At 35.6% G+C, this 19,084-nt stretch overlaps 1 protein-coding gene across 3 annotated transcripts; it reads left to right on the forward strand.

Moving 5' to 3' along the window:
• The first annotated feature begins 432 nt into the window (after window positions 1-432).
• Window positions 433-18,363, forward strand: LOC125651724 (sulfotransferase 1C2-like). 3 transcript variants are annotated; one of them, XM_048880447.2, is made up of 8 exons: window positions 474-643; window positions 4,233-4,364; window positions 4,945-5,026; window positions 7,674-7,874; window positions 15,160-15,480; window positions 15,688-15,788; window positions 16,552-16,741; window positions 18,040-18,363. In XM_048880447.2, the coding sequence occupies exons 3-8, from the start codon at window positions 4,999-5,001 to the stop codon at window positions 18,147-18,149; spliced, it is 951 nt and encodes a 316-aa protein (XP_048736404.2). In that variant the 5' UTR covers window positions 474-643; window positions 4,233-4,364; window positions 4,945-4,998; the 3' UTR covers window positions 18,150-18,363. The 3 variants fall into 3 exon arrangements, with proteins under 3 accessions (XP_048736403.2, XP_048736409.2, XP_048736404.2); XM_048880446.2 differs by lacking the exon at window positions 4,233-4,364 and having other exon boundaries at window positions 433-643; XM_048880452.2 differs by lacking the exons at window positions 4,233-4,364; window positions 18,040-18,363 and adding an exon at window positions 17,526-18,009 and having other exon boundaries at window positions 448-643.
• Window positions 18,364-19,084: the final 721 nt, after the last annotated feature.

Below are 19,084 nucleotides of genomic sequence, written 5' to 3' on the forward strand. Positions count from 1 at the left end.
CTACTTCTTATTTCAACAACGAGAAACATCTGTTGAGACAAGAGGCGTAACATTTGATGAAAAGAGGTGTGTGTAAGGGGGATTCAAATTTAAGAAATACAAATAGATGGACTCAAATCACAGCTCAATGACAAGCAAATAAGACTAGAAAGAATTTACTGATGATAAAGTTTGCCTCATTTGAGTTGTGCTGATAAAGGCGTGTTTTTGTTTGTAAGATGGAATGTAACTTCACTTATGGAAGCTATTTTTATGGCCCCGGACCACCTGCCTCTGGAAGACATCCCACGCCCCCTAACCAGAATTCCTGGATCCGCTCCTGTATCTATCTATCTATCTATCTATGTATCTATCTATATATCTATTTACATCTATCTATCTATCTATCTATCTAGGACAGCAGATATCTACAGAATAGCATGGTTTGCAGACGGAATTATGTGATTATGGTTGTTGCTCTTTAAACTAGCGCGGGTTACCGACAATAATCCTTCCGAATCAAGCCGTCTGTACCCTAAACTTAAATTTACAACAAGTGAATGTATGCTGGTATTCCATCATATACATTTACAAGCTAAAACTTTTGTACACACCTGTATTTAGAGGGTAAAGTAGGACAAAGGCGATCAACATTTTATGCAAGGTAAGTCTGTGCTAAGATAATGACGCTCATATATGTAAGAAAAAAACCTTGAAATGTATCTAGAGTTGCACAAAATAGGACTTTTTATATACTAAATGAAATGTTTCGTTCTTATATTTCTGTTCCTATCATATATTCAGTTTACAGTTGTCGCACGATGTCTAATTTTAGACTGAATAAACGAGGCTTTCAATCCACGTAAGGTTAGTCAGGTTGGGAACACTTCCCCTATAGCGAGATATTCTCGCTAAAACGCGATTATCCCTCTTTAGCGAGAAATAAACATTACCATAAACAGGTGTTTTGGCGTCTTTATTGAACATAATGGCAAATCCCGTGCAACACTGAATAAGTGCGACACGCACTCAACATGATGTGAATTGTTTCTATGAAATTGACAACATAGTCAAGAAATCGCATATCAAAGTTGCTGCATAAGAGGGAAGCAGTCTGAAATCCAATACACACTGTGAGTGTTTTTGTTTTGATTAATATATTTGCAGAAGTATCAGACATTTTAGCACTTTTTCTTCTTTTCACGTGAATCACGAAGAGATGTACTCCACGGGTGTTTTTCTCGGTTGTACGGGATATATTTATTCTCGCTAGAGAGGGATAATCGCGTTTTAGCGAGAATATCTCGCTATAGGGGAAGTGTTCCCAACCTGTTAGTGTGCACCATACATGATGTGGATTGTAATAGTGTAATTTCTTGAAACTTTTCTATCGACATACAATAACATTTAGTAACTGTCTTTTAGTCTTTGAACGAATATAAGACGATGTACCTCGAGCCTGTTGAATGGGGCACATTCAGAGGCTCGAGGTGTAGCATCTCGTGTACTTTTAAGGAACTAGAATATTCAAAAAGTCCTTCCATTGAATAATACAGAAATAAAGGTGGTTTCATAGGGAAATTTTGTGGTATATTTTCTTGGCTTTTAGTAATATTAAAACATTTACAAATAGTTTTACAAAGTTTGTCTGGACATCCTATGTAGACCGCTGTACATTTCTTATGTTTACTTTGTAATCCTTTCAGTTGTATTTTGATAACTAACTCGTGTTGCACTCTTTAGATCACGTGTATATTCATACATGTACGTAGTGATTAACGTATTTCAAAAGTTGGTGTTTATGAAAAAATTAACCTTGAGTTTCAGTTAGTAACATCGTTGGCGTTAAAACGTAGTAAATGCAAATCTGAGGAAATTAATTACCTATCTATTTGTGGGGATATGAATGCTTAGACGGAACAAAGGTTGAAACATTAATTTGATAAACGACAATAATCTGCACTCTTGACCTAGTTGTGTTAGTGTCTTGAAGGAGGGTAGCGAGATTAGGTGAAATCATGTGCATCATCTGATGTTTACATTGTTTCAACGGAAGAGCTTTCGGGACCAAGACTCCCAGGAAACGTAGTTGATCATTGTTGTGGTTTTTTTTATCAACTTCCTTTATTAGAGAATAGTGTACATTTTCAACTGTATGGTACTTCTAGTTCATGTAACAATTTATGGTTTAATGATTGTTAGACAAGTTTCGTAACCAAAGTAAAATGATTGATGCATTGATTTGCCTTTTGTTTTATGTGGAATAAACAGTTTTCCATATAAATTCAAAATAACGTTTAATGAGGGATATTGAAAAATATTAAACATACATGTTTAACAATTTGAATAGTAATGATCCTGCTGTTTCACGAGACACATCTGAGTATCATTGATCCAATCTATATCTCAAAAGTATATGAGATACTCATGAAAGTATATGAAATACTCATTAATACATTTAGTACATGTGTAACTGGAGTACTTGCATTATGGAATGTGCAAGAACTCAAACCGCAAATAAAGAACAAGATTGCCTATAATCAAACTATAAGGATAAATACATTAATTTATTTATTTTTTTACACTCGTTAGAATATTAGTAAACGATTCTGACCGTTTCCCTCATATTTCTGTCTGTAATAGACCTTGTTGCACATCTAACTCTTGTTTTGAAGACAACATCGAATTTCCATTTGAATGTCTATGTTACGAGGAACTTCGAAAAAGATCGTATTGTTTCTTTTTTTGTTCTTTTTGTTCAAATTTAGAAATAGACACGTTATTAATCTGTACTTACTGTCTATGCAAGGATGAAACACCGAATTCTTCCAGTAAACCGCATTGTCGCGAATGAGTATTTACGTTAATGATGACCGGACAAAAATGTGTAAACCGTAACGTGTTATAATATAACTAAATTCATTATCAAAATCCTGATTATGGCAGGGTAGTACATTATTTCCTATTTAGCTTGTAAGATCAGTTTTTATTAGTAAACAAGCTGGATGTAAATGTCCGTACAACCTACAAAAGCCGGGGACGCAAAAACACAAAATGACGTTTGTTCCCAATCGGATCACGCGCTCGTCCTTTTCCGTAACCAATAAGAAGACTCGGACGTGGATCGGCGCAAAGATGGCATCAAATCGATGTATTTATTTGCCGGAAGCGCGCATGTGAATGAGGTTAAAAGGCTAGAACCGAAATTCTGTACAATGCTAGAACCGCATCCTTGTATAATGTGTTATTGAGAAGTAAGATTAATTTTTACCACAGATTGAGTTTTGGTATCGGTAACATCCTATTCACTCTAATACATAGACATATAAGTGGAAATTGATAGCGGTAGAATATCTTAGCTATGTGTGATATCGTGACCGCATTTGTTTAAATCATAACGTATGTCTTTGACGTCATAGTTACATTTGTGTACACATTGCAACAGACGATGATGGCGTCGATCCACATACGAGGTTTATTTGCGGGGACCAAAAATAGCCGGGTAGCTACGATTGGATTGTTCCTTATAACGTATTCCTAAAATAGCAATGGATTGTGACGTCATGTTGTTTTTCCCGGCTTGTAAAATATGTAAAATATCTTACATTTATTTCTTAAGTAATCTTTGGATATTATGGAAGGAATAAAAACGTGTTTCATATCAGGCTACAGAAGTTATACACTTTATGCAAACTAGATTAATCAATCTAATTAAAAAGTGAAGAAGCTAATTTTTTATTATATATTCCCCGGATAATGAAATATTCTTGATCACGTGATATTGCACGCGGAATTTCAAAAGTCAACTATTACATGGTGACGCGAAAGCATGCATTGCCTGCAGGCTATTGGCGGGACACATTCAGCAATAAAAGACAATAAGACGGGAAAAGGGTAGAAAGAACCACTTTGAGAAATGACGGGAGAGTTTAATTTCATGTCTAACATGGAATCACTATTCAGTGCGACTACATACTGTAAATCTCCCATGGTGTTTCTAATAATATCTTTCTTGCTCGCTTGCGCACATCCACCGTAAACGTCATTCCTTTATAAATATGCATTAGAAAATCATAATTTTCTCCTTACATTAAGTGGACCAGTATCTTTTAATACCCGTATATAATTTGTCAAAATTGCCAAATCGTATTATTGTTCATAGTTTATCATATTGGTCTGGTTTTCAATATCGAACAAAGCACTGTTTAATAGGCACATAAATATACCTTTGGTAGTATCATTTCGTTACATAGGGATTTGCGGTCTCAGAGTGGATGAATACAACCTGGGATAAATCTCCACACAACCTTAATTTGATCTGAATGATTGATAAAATATCCCTGGAAGATACTTACAAAGGATATAAAGATATCTCCTTACTTTGGGTAATATACAACAGTGTGTTTGTTTGCCGGGGGTGGTGGATATGGATATTTGTTTGAACGTTTACTTGTATTACTTTAATGACGAGAAATGTTTCATCATCAGCAAATATTGAAAATAATATTCATTATTTATAGATTCTGGTTTAAACCAATGATTTAATTAATGCCATAATTATATTCTTATAGAGAAATTAGCATTAAGGTTCAGATTACTGACAAATACGTCAATGTTACAGGAATTCCAACAGTCTCATTTAAATTGAAAATTTTGAACATTCTGTGGTCGTTATAACGATCTAATTTACAAAACAGCCTGTCATTGGGTTGAATGCTGTTAGACATATTTCATACCAATTGTCAGACCGCTCTTTACATACTGATTTTGACTACGAATGGCTCCGTTTACCTGATCGGGTATAGGGCTCACGATGAGTGTGACCGGTCAACGGGGGATGATTATTCCTCGTAGACACTTGACAAAGGGGTCGTATTTGCCCTACTCTTAATTTTGTATTCTTTATAGGATTTATGAGATTGATCACTGTCCATTAACTTTACTTTTTCATCATTAATATTACAGAGTCCATATCGGTAAACAATTTACCTCGTGCGTTTGATTCCTGTCACATTGACCATGGACGGTGAAAGTCCACAAGAGCTGAGTAAGTTTACCATTTATGAAATCCACATAAGTAAGGTAGTTACATGGTTGTTAAGATCCATGGGAGGGTTCTAATTATAACCGGTAAGAACCACAGGAGTTAGCTAAACAAACCACTAGTCCATGTAAGTATCCTTAGAATCACCTAAATATAGAATCGGTCAGACTAAAGAAATTAAGCAGATACATGTATTGAGCAGATATTATAGCAATGGTAACATTCACAGGAGTTAGCTAACAATTCTCTTAATAAGATCTACAGGTGTTAGATAGGTATCCACTGGTAAGATCTAGAGATGTTAGATAGGTAACCACTGGTAAGATCTACAGGTATTAGATAGTTAACCACTGGTAAGATCTACAGGTTTTAGATAGGTAACCACTGGTAAGATCTACAGGTGTTAAATAGGTAACCACTGGTAAAATCTACAGGTGTTAGATAGGTAACCACTGGTAAGATCTACAGGTATTAGATAGGTAACCACTGGTAAGATCTACAGGTGTTAGATAGGTAACCACCGGTAAGATATACAGGTGTTAGATAGGTAACCGCTGGTAAGATTTACAGGTGTTAGATAGGTAACCACTGCTAAGATATACAGATCTTAGATAGGTAACCACTGGTAAGATCTACAGGTGTTAAATAGGTAACCACTGGTAAGATCTGCAGGTGTTAGATAGGTAACCACTGGTAAGATCTACAGGTGTTAGATAGGTATCTGTATTTTACATATAACGTTATACGTCATATTCGAGATTTTTGAGTTTAAAAGACCACAAATTCTTACCACTGCACGACATTCAGGGCTGTCGTAGTGAGGGTAATTTATTGTGCAAACGCTTATCATAACACGGGACCTCTAAATTTATGGTCGTGTTTAAAAGACCCGTTTTACAAAACAACTTATGACAAAGTCGCAAGTCTTTAATTGTATTACACAGTTTTAAGCATTATGCTTTCACTAGTTTACAATGGAGTTAAACGAGAAAATTTCCGTACGTAAAGTTTGTCATAATTTTTTTTATGTGAAACGCACTCCTGTGTCTTTCTCATGAAAGGTGGAGATAACGAACAGTGATCAATCTCATAAATCCTATAAGCAATACAAAATAGATCGTTGGGCAAACACGGACCCCTGTACACACCAGAGGTGGGATAAGGTGCCTAGGAGGAGTAATCATCCACTGTCGACCGGTCACACCAGCCGTTAGCCCCATATCCCATGTACTTGGTGAAGAAATAGTCATCACTTGTTAGGTTTAATGATGTACTGTGATCGAACCCAGGCCTGTCAGTTGCGAATCGAACGCCCTAACTCCTAGCTACCCGTCTAGATAACAATCACAGGAGTTAGTTTAGTATACCATATTTATATCCACAAAAATTAAGTATTAGAAAGAAAAATAGACGTTTGCTTAATGTAGCATTGGTAAGATTCACAAAAGTTTGCTAAGCATGTCAAGATCCATATTAGTTACAGATGTAGCTAAGTATATCACTTGTAAGATATTCAAGAGTTGTTAAAACACACCCTTGGAAAGGTCCACATGAGTGATCTAATGATACCATTGGTAAGATCTTCAGATGTTAGTTAAGTATACCAATAATAAAAACAACAGGTTAATATAACATTAGTAAGACCTAAGTATAATTCTAGATCGTCAGAAGTTAGGTAAGTGTTCCATTGGTAAGATCCACAGGAGTATATCATACCCTTGGTGAAAACCACAGGAGCTAGCTAAGTATTTACTGTAAGAAGCACAGAACGTAACTAACAATGCATTAGCTACGGGTTCTATTGGTAAGAACCACAGGATTTAGTGATCTACAGAAATTAACAAAGAATTATACTGTGCTGATATAATAATAACAAATATATCATTTAAAAGATCCATAGAAATTAACTAAACACAGCAGTGATAACGTCCACCAGAGTTATTCAACACCATTGTTATTAAATGAGTTATTGGTTCTATTTTTTTGCAATCTCCACATAACGTTGACATATTCGGATTAAACATTAAATACAGCAAATTTAAAATAGAATTAAAATATAGTTGAGACGATCTCCCATATCCTACATTAAATCATTCGCAAATGGTCAACCACTCCTAATAACTGAATCTCAAACAGGTTAAGTTTCCATGTACCAAGGTAAGATCAAAAGCAAAACAATAGATTATACCTATAGTCAAGTAATCAAATAGTAAGAAAGAAGTAGTAGTCTTTGTTATGATAAAAAGTTGAAGAAAAGTTTAGTATATGCAACCTGAGATAACATTGCTAGAATAAAGAGCCGAAGAACAGTCTGTGATTTGATATATCATTGTGTGACAATGCAAACCCTAGTTTATCATTGACAAGATAAAAACAATGTTAGATATCCGACTTAAAACAACAATGCATGGGTACCGAATTTGTCTGGAATAAAAGGAGCAGAAAAAGTTTATTGATGTATGTATCACTCGTAAGAAGAAACTGTTGATAAGCTACCTGTTTGATTTTTGATGTCAATGTACAATGTACATCGATAAGAAGATATAACAAAATACAAAGAGGTATATGTCAATATACATAGGGAGGTGAATATCAAGAATGAAAAGAGGAATGTAAATACTATATTGTTTTAAAATTGATTCTATTACAGGGAGTGTAGAGGGTGAGACAATAATAGAAAGAAAATGCCCAGGCGGATGGTCATCCAAATGGATCCTGTTGCACGGACAATATAAACCACTGGACCATGTACAAAATCAATCCATACCAGACCCAAGGTCTCATGTACCAAAAGTCCGCAATATGGAAATATTTGACGATGACATCATGATCTATGCCTACCCTAAATGTGGTATGAAAACCATGGTTTTTAGAATTGAAGTGTGATTCACATGAATGTATACAGGACTCTTTTTGCCCATTTATAGTCTATAGGATATTGACATTAGGGTTTACAGTTAATGCGAATTCGTTATTGAACGATGATTGTATGCAAGTGAAATTCTTATGCAAATAAATTGAGATAATACGAAACCTGCATTATGAAAAGTGAAGAAAACGAACACTGATCAATCTCATAACACCTCTAAGTAATACAAAATAGATAGTTGGGCAAACACGGACCCCTTGGACACACCACAGGTGGGATCAGGTGCCCAGGAGGAGTAAGCATCCCCTGTCGACCGGTCACACCCACCGTGAACCCTATATCCTGTTCAGGTAAACGGAGTTATCCGCAGTCAAAATCAGTGTGCCAAGAACGGCTTAACAATCGGTATGAAACACGCCAAACAGCATTTGATCCAATGATAGGTTGTATTGACGAACTAGATCGTTATAACGACCATAGATTTTGCGAAATGCTGACTTCAATCGAGACTGTTGAAACCCCTGTACCATCAACTTGTTTGTCAGTAGCTTACCTCGATTTAAAAACTGACTATACACAGAACAAGATCTTGCATATCGAATCAGTTGAGATATATAAACACCATATGCAGGTGATAATGTAATATTGCTACATAGGTATGGAAAGCTGACGATGGAGAAGCTGAAATCATCCCGTTTGTCATACAGTTGAGTTATGAGTTTGCCGTTAATGTCTACTTTCAATAAAATACACATGTATCTAAGTATGAAGCAGAAGTGGACGACTCTGTGGTGTCCTTTATTTCGAGCTCACAGGGATATACCAAATCGACATATGAATGAAAATTATCTATACAACTGTTAAAAAAAAGGTCAGGTGACGATCAATCTCATAATTCCCATAAAAAATACATAGAATTGAGAATAGAACAAACACGGACCCTTGAAAGCACCATGTGTAGTGTTTAGAAGTTGACCGGTCAACCCACCGTAAGCCATACATTGTGATCAGGAAAAATCCGTAATCAATATGTGAAGACCAATCCTACACCAAATATGTAACATATCGGACACCTATCGACCTAATGGCAGGTTGTATTTGAAAATTTAGATCATTATAACGACCAAAGGATTTGCGAAATGCTGACTTTAAAGGATACTATTGCAACTCCTGTGTCATAAGCTTATTTGTCAGAAGCCTGTCTCGATTTGAAAATTTATCACCCGAAGAATATGTTCTTGCGTATTTAATTAATTGAGACCAATTAAGCGTTAGTGTTCGTATTTGTTTATGAGTTGAATTGATCACGTGGTAAATAGCATTAACCCTCATGTTTCTACATAAATAAAACCCCAAAGTAGTTTATGCATAAAGGTATCACGTATTCAAATCGTCTTATAAAACGATTTTCTTCAACAAAAATGGGAAAAAAGAGGAAATATTCATATCTAGTGAACAGTCATATAAGAGTTTACTTTGTTAAACACCACTCTGATTCCATACACAAGTACTCTGAAGTTGAAATTAAAAATATGCTAGAGTTCCTCATTGACAATATCTTCGTGGTCTTTGGTAATCAGGTCTTCAAACAGTCTGTTGGAATTCCCATGGGCACAAATTTTGCTCCTTTGTTAGCTGATCTGTTTCTATATTCATATGAAGCAGAATTTATTCAAAACCTTCTACGTGAGAAGAAAAAAAATATCTTGCTTTGGCCTTCAATTCGACATTTAGGTATATCGACGACGTTTTATCAGTTAATAGTAACAACTTTCATTCATATGTCGAATCGATATATCCCTGTGAGCTCGAAATAAAGGACACCACAGAGTCGTCCAATTCTGCTTCATACTTAGATATTTTATTGAAAGTAGAAATTAAGGTAGTAATCTACATCGTCATAATGGCTGACTTCCTTTAGAAAAATGGATGAAAAAATCGATATCAGTAATATTTGACTTTTCCTTTTCTATTTATTTACCTAGCCGAGTAGCTCGGTAAGTTAGAATACGGACTGCTGAGCTGTAGATCGCAGGTTCGAGTCCAGCAGGGGTTTTAAATTTTTTTCATATTACCTCCTACTAAAATTGTATTTTTTGACAAAATGAAGCAAATTTGAAAATTTTCAACTTCAAAATATTGTTGTACATATCCTCCAATTTTCATCTACATCAAATTTCTCTGGTGCAGCATACATCCTTAACGGCAAACCGGCAACTCAACTTTATGACAAACGGGATGATTTCAGCTTCTCCACCGTCAACTTTCCATATTTATGTAGCAATATTCCACTATCACCTGCATATGGTGTTTACATATCTCAACTGATTCGATATGCAAGAGCCTTGTTCTACGTATAGTCAGTTTTTAAATATAGGAAAACTACTGACAAAAAAATTGATGGTATAGGGGTTTCAACAGTCTCGATTGAAATCAGCATTTCGCAAATTCTATGGTCGTTATAACGATCTAGTTCGTCAATACAACCTATCATAGGGTCAAATGCTGTCTGACGTGTTTCATACCGATTGTTAGGCCGTTTTTGTCACCCTGATTTTGACTACGGATAACTCCGTTTACCTGATGAGGGTATAAGGCTCACGGCGGATGTGACCGGTCAACAGGGGATGCTTACTCCTTCTAGGAACCCTATCCCAACTCTGGTGTATCCAGGGTTCCGTGTTTGCCCAACTATCTATTTTGTACTGCTTATAGGAGTTATGAGATTGGCCACTGTCCGTTATCTTCACCTTTCATGCATCACAAACCAAAAATTGCAGATAATTATTTCTTTTATTACAAAAAGTGAATGGTCGTCTGATTGTATGGTTTAATTTCCAAATACAAGCTATCCCTGGTTCCAGTGCTATCGAACGTGTTTCATAAAGATTGTAAGGCCCGATCTTTACATGCTGATTTGACTAAGTATCACGATATGGGGCTCAGGACGGGTTTGACCAGTCAACAGGATATGCTTTCTACTCCTAGGTACTTGATCACAGCTGTGGTATGGCCAGGGCTCCGTGTTTGCCCATCTCTTCATTTTGTATTCTTGATAGCATTTATGAGATTCATCAATGTTTGTTTACTCCACTTGTTCATTTGAATAACAGCGTATTTTTCTAGAAATGCAAGAAATTCCATGCATAGGAATATTGACAAAACCACAATATTAGTGCCGTAGATGTGAGGAGATTAACCCATAAAATATTGAAATACGACCTGTCATTAGGTCGAATGCTATTTGATATGTGTCATACTAATTGTGAGGCCGTTCTTTACATACTAATTTTGACAACAAAATACTCTATTTACTTGATCAAGATATGGGAATTACTGCCGGTGTGACGAGTCAGCAGGGGGTGCTTATTCCTCCTAATACCTCTGGTGTGTCCAAATTTGTACTCTATATAGGGTTTCTGTCTTTCATCCCAATTCGTTATATTTATTTTTTCATTACAAAGATGTTCGTATTCCTCATTAAATTGTATGTAGTCATTTGATATCAGGTTTTCGAACCATGTTTTGGAATTCCCAAGGTACGGTACGATTTATTAAAGGACACATCGCATGTTTTTAAACTTTTTAATTTTTTCAGCAAAATTAATTCATTTCATGCCTAAAACTACTTTACATGTGTTTTAAAAGAAACAGTTTGCGTAGTTTTCGAGTTTGATAGCGATGAAATTCAAATCTTGCGATATGCATAATTTCTTCGATATTTTACGCGCCATTATCTGTGACGTCATATGCGACCTCAAGCGAGAAGATTTGAAAACAGTTGTTAGCCATTTCATAAACAGATTAGATTTAATTGACAAACAAACAATTATCACATTAACGGCTTGTAAATAACACTGCATTGGGGTGTTTTGTGCCGTTTAAGGGTGTACTTGCTGTCAGTAGAGATGTTTTGGACTGTGTTTTTTTTTCAATTTTCGAAGGAAGGTATGAGGGACAAGACGTGAATATTTTTTGTCGGCACAACGACTTTTCCATAACCCCCCCCCCCCCCCCCCCCCCCCCAGTAGAATTTGTCCCTGTACTTTTTCAAACAAGCTCTTGGACAAAGACGTATATAAACTGCGAGAAAATGGTTCTATCGAAGCTTCGCACTGTTACATATAGGCCTACCGCATATGCATTCCGTTCTGCTCTCAAATTCAATACACATTCACACCAACTGACCTTCACCTTGTAACAACATATAGGCAGAACTTTGCTAGCAGTGTCTACCAACTGGTAGTTTTAAAAAAGAAATTTAAAGATAAAAGATAATAGAACTTTCAATTATAAATAATAAAATATGATATTTCCCAACTTTGAATTGAATTATAATGCTTTCATTTTTATTTTTTTAAGGAACGCGTACGTGTTTACAACAACAGCACGCCGCGCTCCCACTTCCTAAGTAACAACGTGTAGATAATAAAATATAATGATTAATAAAATTGCTTGAATAAAATAATTTAAAAGTATTGTGATTTTCACAATAAGTTTGATCATTTTTATTATATTCCCCCCCCCCCCCCCGAAATGCACCCGTGACAGTAGGCCTAGTTGTCAATGCTACATAATCGTATTATAATTTAGGCCTATCTAATTCTCCAAAAATAAATTTTATAATAATTGCACTGTTTATTTTAGAAAAGCAACAGCGCTAATTACAGTTGTTTACAGAAATGGCATTACCAAATAGTGTTTAGACAGTGATCCCATGTAAACATTATTTACTCGCAAATTTATCCAGATTTCATACTCGCTTTCCTCGCTACATTTGGGTCACTATTTGTATGCACTGGTGGCTAAAAGATATAAGACTCGGGAAATTTGTCAACATCGAAATAAATGTTATCCATGGTAAATAAATTAGGCCCCTAAAACCCGAGTTTTTAAAAATATCTAACACTACTATTACAACAAGTTGATCGACGAAGGTCGCATATGACGTCACTGTACCACGTGACTACCTATCTAATTAACTAGGCTTTTTGAAATCGGGGCTTAGATTTAAGTCCGTATTGTGGCAAATTATCGCAATACTTCAGTGAACGAACTATTACAATTAATTTCTATAAGCATAAGGAAGACAAAATGCATATAATTCTGTATACTTTGAAAACACGAGATGTGTCCTTTAATACTCCCGTATTAGCTCATCTGTTTTTTGGTATTATTTTGAAACAGAATTAATTCGAATGCTTTTAAAGGAGAATAAGAAATATCTGGAACTCAACATCAAGACACTTATCTTGGTGTGGCCTTCAACTCGACATGAAGACATACCCATAATAATTTATATATTGACAATATCCATTTTCATTCGTGCATGGATTCAATATATCGCAGATAACTCAGAATAAAAGACATCATTAATTTTTCCACCTGTATTTGTATGTTTTACTGAACATAGTCGTTAAGACAACTCAATTTTATAATAAAGGGGAAGGCATCATCTTCTTTATTGTCACTTTCCCATATCTATTTATCAATATTCCATTATCATCTGCATATGGTGTTTATACCTCTCAACGTATTTGATACGCAAGAGCATATTCTACGTTTAATCTATTTCTAAATTTCTTATAGGCGTTTATCACTGTTCGTTATTTTTGCTTTTCATTTCTAAATCGATGAAGACTACTGACAAATGATTTGATAATAAAGACCTCTTAAATGCACTGATTAATTGTGATATGGATTTCTACTTTAATTTTGTGTCGTATTGTCTTCGTTTTTATACGCCCGTCTTAAGACGGGACGTATTATGGTACAGCGATGTATATACGTCCGTCCGTCTGTCCGTCCGTTCGGAGTTTTCTCTTTATAATTTCATTTCCCTTTCACATATGCTGAAACTTGCTGTGTAGCTTCGTTGTGGGTCAGTCTAGATCATACTGCAATTTTGATCCATTTCGACCTTTTTTGCAGGAGTTTTGCCCCTTTATTTGGAAATAATTATTATATGGAGGGTACATAATTTGTCCACCCTACTCCTCCCACAGTTTTCAAGTGAGAGCCTTCTTATTTTGTGGAGTGTTTGTATGGGTATTGAAGATGTGCATGTGGCATGGAATTTGATTTTCTACAATTTTCGAGAAAATTACAGGTTGTTGAACTTAGCCTATTTGGAAATTAATATTCTATGGAGGGTACGTAATTTGTCCGCCCTACTCCTCCCATAGTTTTTAAGAGAGGACCTTCTTATTTTGTGGAGTGTTGGTATGCCTATTGAAGATGTGCATGTGGGATGGATTTTGATTTTCTACAATTTTTGAGAAAATTACAGGTTGTTGAGCATAGACTATTTGGAAATTAATATTCTATGGAGGGTACATATTTTGTGGAGTGTTTGTATGGGCATTGAAGATGTGCATCTGGGGAAGGATTTTGATTTTCTTCCATTTTTGAAACAATTACAGGTTGTTGAACTTTTGAGGAAATCTAGATTTTTAAGTTAAGACCCTTTGTTCATATGAAAGTTTATCACAGCCTCAAGAGATCGGATTCCGAAGCCCACGTTGCAAAGCTAGCGTACGTATCACTCCTCTACCGTGACAGGGATATAGTACGTAGAATATTGTACAAATTGTTGGATGAAAGGTTAATATAACAGTGATCAATTGCATAACCCGTGGAGCTCACCAGAATAGAGGGGTTGGCCCTCACATCTCCCCATTTTGCTTTGTGACCCATCAATCTATCTTGGCAGCTGGATGGAAAATCCTTGATATTTGCTTTTCAGAAATTATAATTGCACCTGATAGTCACATGTTAGAGATAAAAATCTCTCATGGTCAGGAATGACACTCTTCCAGAAGATATCACATTTGTTACAACGAGCTTTCCGATCTTATTTCTTATCGCTTTTAAATGAAAAGGTGACGATAACAAACAGTGATCGATCTCGTAACTCCTATAAAGAAGTGGGACGAACACGGACCCCTGGTCATACATGTACCAGAGGTAACACAGGTGCCTAGGAGGAGTAAACATTCCCTGACGACGGTAAGCAAAGTAAAGTGTAGTCAAAATCAATGTATAGAGAACGGCAGAACAATTGGTATGAAACACACCAGACAACATTTGACCTAAGCTTGTATTGGTAAATTAGATCATTGTGACGACCGTAGAATTTGCGAAATGCTGTCTTTAAACAAAACTGTTGAAACCTCTGTAGTTTCATATAATCAGTGGATACCCTTTTGTTAAAGTTATCTCTGAATTTTATTGAAATAATATTTGGTTTATTCCGGTCTCTGCACAGGGACTCATTGGGTTTGGGAAATGATAAAAATGCTGCAGAAAGGCAAAGCTGAATATGAAAAACGTCCAAAAGAAGCTACGATGATGGAATTTCAATCTGTGGAGAATTTATCTGAAGAAAGAAGACCCAGAGTGTTCAATACACACTTTTTTCCTAATGAAGTACCAACAGCATCATTGGAGGGGAAAGGGAAGAATTTGTTTTTGCTACGAAATCCCAAAGATGTGTTCGTGTCCTACTATCACCATTTAATGAACTGGAAGGTTTTCGATGGACGGATGAGCTGGGATGATTACATGTACATGGCAATTAATTATGGAGGTAAAGAGAACAAAGTGTTTTATGTGTAGTATTGATTATCATAATATCCATAATGGAAGGTGAACGTTAGTATTTGGAAATTTAAAGCATATGACTCTTTTTTAAAAGCAAAATTTGTTGTTCAAGATTGGCTAAGGTCTAATTAAAATAGTATTTTACATGTATTCCTAAAATAAAGTTTTACAAATGAAATGTATATCTTTTCAGGATGTAGATATGATTGGTATGGGTACACCAGCGAATGGGAGAAAGAAATGAATAAGAAAAAGACGAATTACTTATGTCTATACTATGAGGACATAAAGAAGGTTAATTTTTAAAATAAACATAATTCATGACGGAAATGTTCTTCCAGTAGCAAATTGAGGATCACGCAAACGCCAGAGGTGGGATCAGATACCTCCGAAGGGTAAAAATGCCGTTGACCCTTCACACCCACCTTTAACCCAAAATCTCTTTCGCATAAATTGAATAATTCGTAGTCAAAATCAAACACACATCCCAAACGCATTCAGGTATGTGAAATGTATTGGAGGCAGGGAACGAGGAAATTTAAGATAGTTAATGCAATCAAAATCTGCCCATCAATTTATTTACCCTCTCTCTCTTTATTTGTTTAAAACCATATTGATTGTCCACTCGAATATCATCCACCTGGAAAAAGATACAATTTGTGAAATGCCCTTAGATCTGCTTTTGATCAATATCTGAATAATGTCCCTGTTGAAGAGTATGAATTTTACTTCCAACGGTGGAGTGGCCGGCTCAGAAGGTATATTCGTGCAGATAGAGAGTATTTTGAAGAACAGAGAACGTTACAATGATCAAAACTGTTGTAGTATCAGAGAAGCAATGCATGTGATTAGTTTTGGAACATCCTTCTATAAATCATAGCAGTTAAGTTACAATTATTGTCAAAAGTTTAACTTTATCAAAGTGTCAAAGATTTGTTTACTATAGAGAAACATAGCATGCTATAATACTGTTATATGTGTGTTAATTAGGATTAGTCATGATATACACTATAACAATTTGTATTAATCATGCTCTTTAATTTTCTTTTACATATAGAATCCCCTTGCAACGGTCAAGTCTATTGCCGAATATCTTGGAATTCCGTGTTCAGAAACCTTAGCGGAGGAAATTGTTCACAAATGTAAACTTGAAAACATGAGATCTGCCAATAAAGATAAACATGACGACAGAAACCAGAGTGGGGCAAACTCGGACATGCATGATCCAGACAAAATGTACAGAAAAGGTTAGTAGTCATTTTTGAGAAGGATCAATTTCAGGTCGTCATTCTAACACCAGTAATGAGATGTCTGCTTGGACTATAATTGAAACATGAGGTTAACTTGTATTCGTATATGGATTATAGTTGCTATCATGAAAAAATGAACATAAAGAATACAAAATGAAGAGTAAGACAACAACGGACCTCTGCACACAGCAGAGGTGGGATTAGGTACCTAGTAGGTGTAAATATCCTTTCTAGACCGATCACATCTGCAATTGCCCTACATGTATGTTAGACATGACAACATCCAACCTAATGACAGGTTGTATTTGCAAACATTTTAGCGATCATAGAATTTACGAAATGCTGAGTTTAAACAAAACTTTCGAAAACCCTGTTACTTAATGTTTTGAAAGTAGCTGTTTCGATATTAGAATAATTAGAGAGATATAAGCATTATATACAGGTGATAAGGACATAACCATATCGGAAGTTGACGATGGAGAATCTGAAGTCATTTTCGTTTGTCATAAAGTAGAGTTGTTGAATAAAACATGAAAACATAAAACAGATATGGAAAGTGATATTGTTGTGACGTTGATTGGAGTTGACTGGAATAAATATATCGAATTAAAACATGAATGATAAATGAAACGTCATCGTCATATATATATATATATATATATATAGAGAGAGAGAGAGAGAGAGAGAGAGAGAGAGAGAGAGAGAGAGAGAGAGAGAGAATTCAAGTCACAACAAGAGCAAGCAATTTGCTCTTCTAATTCACAAGCTTTTTTAATGAAAGGCGAAGATGATGAACGAATCTCATAACTCCTATAAGGAATGCAAAATAAAGAGTTGGGCAAACACGTACACCTGGATCAGCTGCAGAGGTGGCTTAAGCATCCCATCGACCAGTCACTCCCGCCATGAGCCCTATCTCTTGATCAGGTAGACGGTGTAATATGTAGTCACGATCATTATCAGGTAAATGGAGTAATCCGTAGTCAAAATCAGTGTGCCAAGAACGGTCTAACAATCGGTAATAAACGTGTCAAACAACATTTGGCCCAAATAATAGGTTATATGGGCAAACTAGATCAATATAACGACCATAGAATTTGCGAAATGGTATTTTGAACGAGAATAAATTAAGTCGCATAAGAATACAAAACAGGTAAGCTAATAAAGTAGCACAATTGATGCCCATGGTAGTTCCAAATGAAAAATGAAAACAGCATTATTCCATTTGAATTTGAATAGAGAATGTTTAAAAGATGCCAATGTTTAATTTTACAGTTTTATATGTTGTTTTCTAGGACAAATAGGGGACTGGAAGAACCATTTTACTGTGGCTCAGAGTGAAGAATTTGATCAAGTTTATCGGAAGAAGATGGAGGATTCGTCATTTCATTTCGTCTTTGAATAACTATATTACGATATCTGACTATAAACCACGCCCCAGATATTTGCATTATACTACAATGTATTTTCACCACCCACTGCTGGTTCAGGTGGCGTTATTGACAAGCAATTCCTTTGATCAACACAAGAGGAAAAGATCATGAAAGTTAAACAGAATTGCACCATTGTTTTCAATGAACTCAAAAGTAGAATTATTCATTAAATAAAGAAGAGTTGTTTATGCTATATCATAATACTTATTGTATTACCGGATGTGACCGGTCGACAGGGGATGCTTACTCCTCCTAGGCACCTGATGTCACCTCTGGTGTGTCCAGGGGTCCGTGTTTGCCCAACTATATATTTTGTATTGATTTTAGGAGTTATGAGATTGATCTCTGTTCGTTATCTTCACCTTTCATTGTAAACATTTCTACAGAGAAGGTAAGGTATGGTATCTAATGACTTTAAATGACATCAATATGAAGAACAGTGTAATTTAAATATCAATCACAATTTTAAGTAATTAAAGGGGTCGGTAGATATTATTTGATATGAGCACTAACCAACTCACTGTATGATTTATTAATTTTAAGAGCCGTGCTCATCCAGGAATATGCACCGACATTTTCTTTTAAAACGTTTTGGACACACGATTTAAAGCATACTTTCCAAAACTCGCTGAGAAACAATAACTGTATTTTAAGACCTGAAATCGTCTTTATCGAGCAGTTCGCTGTAGAGCAATGCTTCTCTGGGGAACATTTTGAAATAAATTCAAATATAGATATATAAAACATGCTTGAATCCTTTTTTTCAAGTTTTTTTTAACTCATCTGAGCTGAAAGCTCAAGTGAGCTATTCTGATAACATTTTGTCTGTCGTCCGTCCGTCCGTCTGTCTCTCTTTCTATAAACTTTTCACATTATCACCTTCTTCTCCAGAACCACTAGGCCAATT

This window comes from Ostrea edulis, chromosome 5 (genome assembly GCF_947568905.1).
Source record: "Ostrea edulis chromosome 5, xbOstEdul1.1, whole genome shotgun sequence".
NCBI lineage: Eukaryota > Metazoa > Mollusca > Bivalvia > Ostreida > Ostreidae > Ostrea > Ostrea edulis.

Excerpts from the sequence above, each read along its gene's own strand:
- LOC125651724 (XM_048880446.2), top strand. The coding sequence starts at position 4,999 with ATGGACGGTGAAAGTCCACAAGAGCTGA. Across the intron at positions 15,789-16,551 it reads ACTATGAGGACATAAAGAAG|AATCCCCTTGCAACGGTCAA; the intron begins GTTAATTTTTAA and ends TTTTACATATAG. Across the intron at positions 16,742-18,039 it reads AGACAAAATGTACAGAAAAG|GACAAATAGGGGACTGGAAG; the intron begins GTTAGTAGTCAT and ends GTTGTTTTCTAG.